This window comes from Gavialis gangeticus, unplaced genomic scaffold, assembly GCF_001723915.1.
Source record: "Gavialis gangeticus isolate Ggan-Ray unplaced genomic scaffold, GavGan_comp1, whole genome shotgun sequence".
NCBI classification, from domain to species: domain Eukaryota; kingdom Metazoa; phylum Chordata; order Crocodylia; family Gavialidae; genus Gavialis; species Gavialis gangeticus.
In genome coordinates, this window is record NW_017728992.1 from 168193951 (window position 1) to 168196050 (window position 2100).

At 36.8% G+C, this 2100-nt stretch overlaps 1 protein-coding gene across 4 annotated transcripts in view; it reads left to right on the forward strand.

The window, feature by feature from the left end:
* The window catches only part of OXR1 (oxidation resistance 1), a 608937-nt gene that overhangs the window by 407510 nt on the left and 199327 nt on the right, over window positions 1-2100 (forward strand). For all 4 annotated transcript variants that reach the window (XM_019528058.1, XM_019528061.1, XM_019528059.1 and 1 more), the window contains one exon: window positions 1090-1172. In XM_019528058.1, the coding sequence (XP_019383603.1) occupies window positions 1090-1172 (83 nt within the window). The remainder of the gene's footprint in view (window positions 1-1089; window positions 1173-2100) is intronic.

Consider the following 2100-nt stretch of genomic DNA (forward strand, 5'->3'; position numbering starts at 1 on the left):
GCCCTAGGGATCATGGCTGCTGTGATGTCTAGGGCTTAGGGGTGCATGAAACCCCTAGGGATCAATGCAGGGAGATTTTTTGGTAGGGGAGGGGTAGTGGCAGGAGGCATGATTGTGTGAATCGTACATTAGATCCCCTTGTGCCTCTACCTGCACACATAGAGGAGGCCACAGAAGTCTCTCTTCCTATACGCAATAAACATTTAAGAGTACAGGAGCGAGGAACAAGTTTAATAGTTATAGCCCTATATTCAGTATGCTACATTCAGGAAAGACTTCTGTAGAATATGCGGTAATTATCAAACAACAGTATATCTTGTGTGGTGTTGTCATTGTTTGTGAATTAATCAAACTTCTATTTTTATAAATATACATCAGCAAAATTTGATTACAGTTGCAATATGTTCTCCTTTTTGGATTGCATCCCAGGGAAACTGGTGGTATTAAGGGGTGGTGTCACCAAAAGAAATGAATTGTAAGTGCTTTAAGAATATCTGACAGAAAGATGAAGTGCATATCCATAAGGAAGAAGTGCTTTTTATCTTGTTTTCTTTTGTACCAAATGAACGAGGGAGAGAATTCTAGGGTGTGTGTATCTTGCAAACGTTGCATACCGTATAAAATACATTCAACTCGGAAGCGGTACCCTTTAATTGGATCTGCCCTCTAGAAGATGTAGATAGCCTTTGCTGCAGACAAAAGCAGACCTGATGCAATATGAAACCAATTAAATGGGGTAGCTTTAGAAACATTGCTTGTACAGTTGATGTAATTTTGCCCAATGGGGTCGGTTGATCATTTAGTCTTCCCTGCCTAATAATTTCCTGGATGTAAGCAGGTACTTATATATTTAATTGATTCCCAATTGTCACAGTGGTTCATATTGGTCAAATCTTTATAGCATAGCAGTGAAATCAAGTCCCTATTCTGACAGCCGGTTGTCTGTTAGACAGTCAAGAGTCACAAGGATCAAGCTATGTAACTGGTGAATTAGATGTCTGCCCGTGGGGCTGTACTCAGCAGCCTGTGACAATACTGAGTGAGAGAGGAAGATGAATTTAACACGCACCTTGCCTCAATTTTTTTCAGACACTGGCCAGAAGAAGACCCCAGACAAGAAAGATGGGCGACGAATGTCTTTTCAAAAGCCTAAAGGGACTATTGAATATACTGTAAGTTGCTGCCTGGCTATTAAACTGTTGTTACTGCATAGCAATGGGCTGTGAGTCTAAGAGTTTCCAGTTCGTAATATAAACAAAATAGTTATGCTCATTACCTTGTTCTCATCAGTCTGTACTGTATTTCCGAGAGCTGATCCTCTTCATGGAAACTGCTTAAATAGTATTTTAAGATTTTTCCAAGAGTGATACGAAGCATCCTGCGAAGTAATCTGACATTTTTTGTTTTGCTTTTCCGTGGAGGCTAATTTAATAGCTAAATGATTCTTAATCAGTGGCATAGTTCTGTTGAAGGCTAATTATTCAGTAACTTGAAGTAAATAATCTGAATTATAAAATCACAACTTCTAAAGCTTTTAGCATTGTTAAATTATTAAATGTAATAAAAGTAACAAAAATAGTCTTAGTCTATTTTTATAATACCTTTGGTAAATGACCTCCCATCATTCTTCTGATAATTTCCATTGTTCTATATCTAACACAGTACAGCTCTGTTTTCCTAACAGTATCTGAAAATGGAGCCTTTCTCTGGCTGTTATGTTCTTGAAATGACCCTCAAACCGTGCTGCAGTCAGCTTTTCACATTTCTGGTTACTAAGGGAAACTAAAGTGAGAAATATCTGTCTTGCATTATGTACTGGGTGTTTAATTAAGACTATAAATAATACTTAATAAGTTTGTTAATATAGTCCAAGTTTCTCACAGTAGCATCTGACCTGTTTTAAAACTTTGCACAGTAAAATAAAAGGAAATATTTTTTTTAATTTGTAAAAGTCTGTAAAGAGTAAGCTATAAAGTAGACACCTTAAGTGTGGTCAAGCATAGCTTTATACAGCAATAACATCAGCCCTTTCTTTTTATCTGTATTAATATGACTAAACTTAGCTTCAAAAAATATTGAAGAGTATTGTTTTGCTTTGTT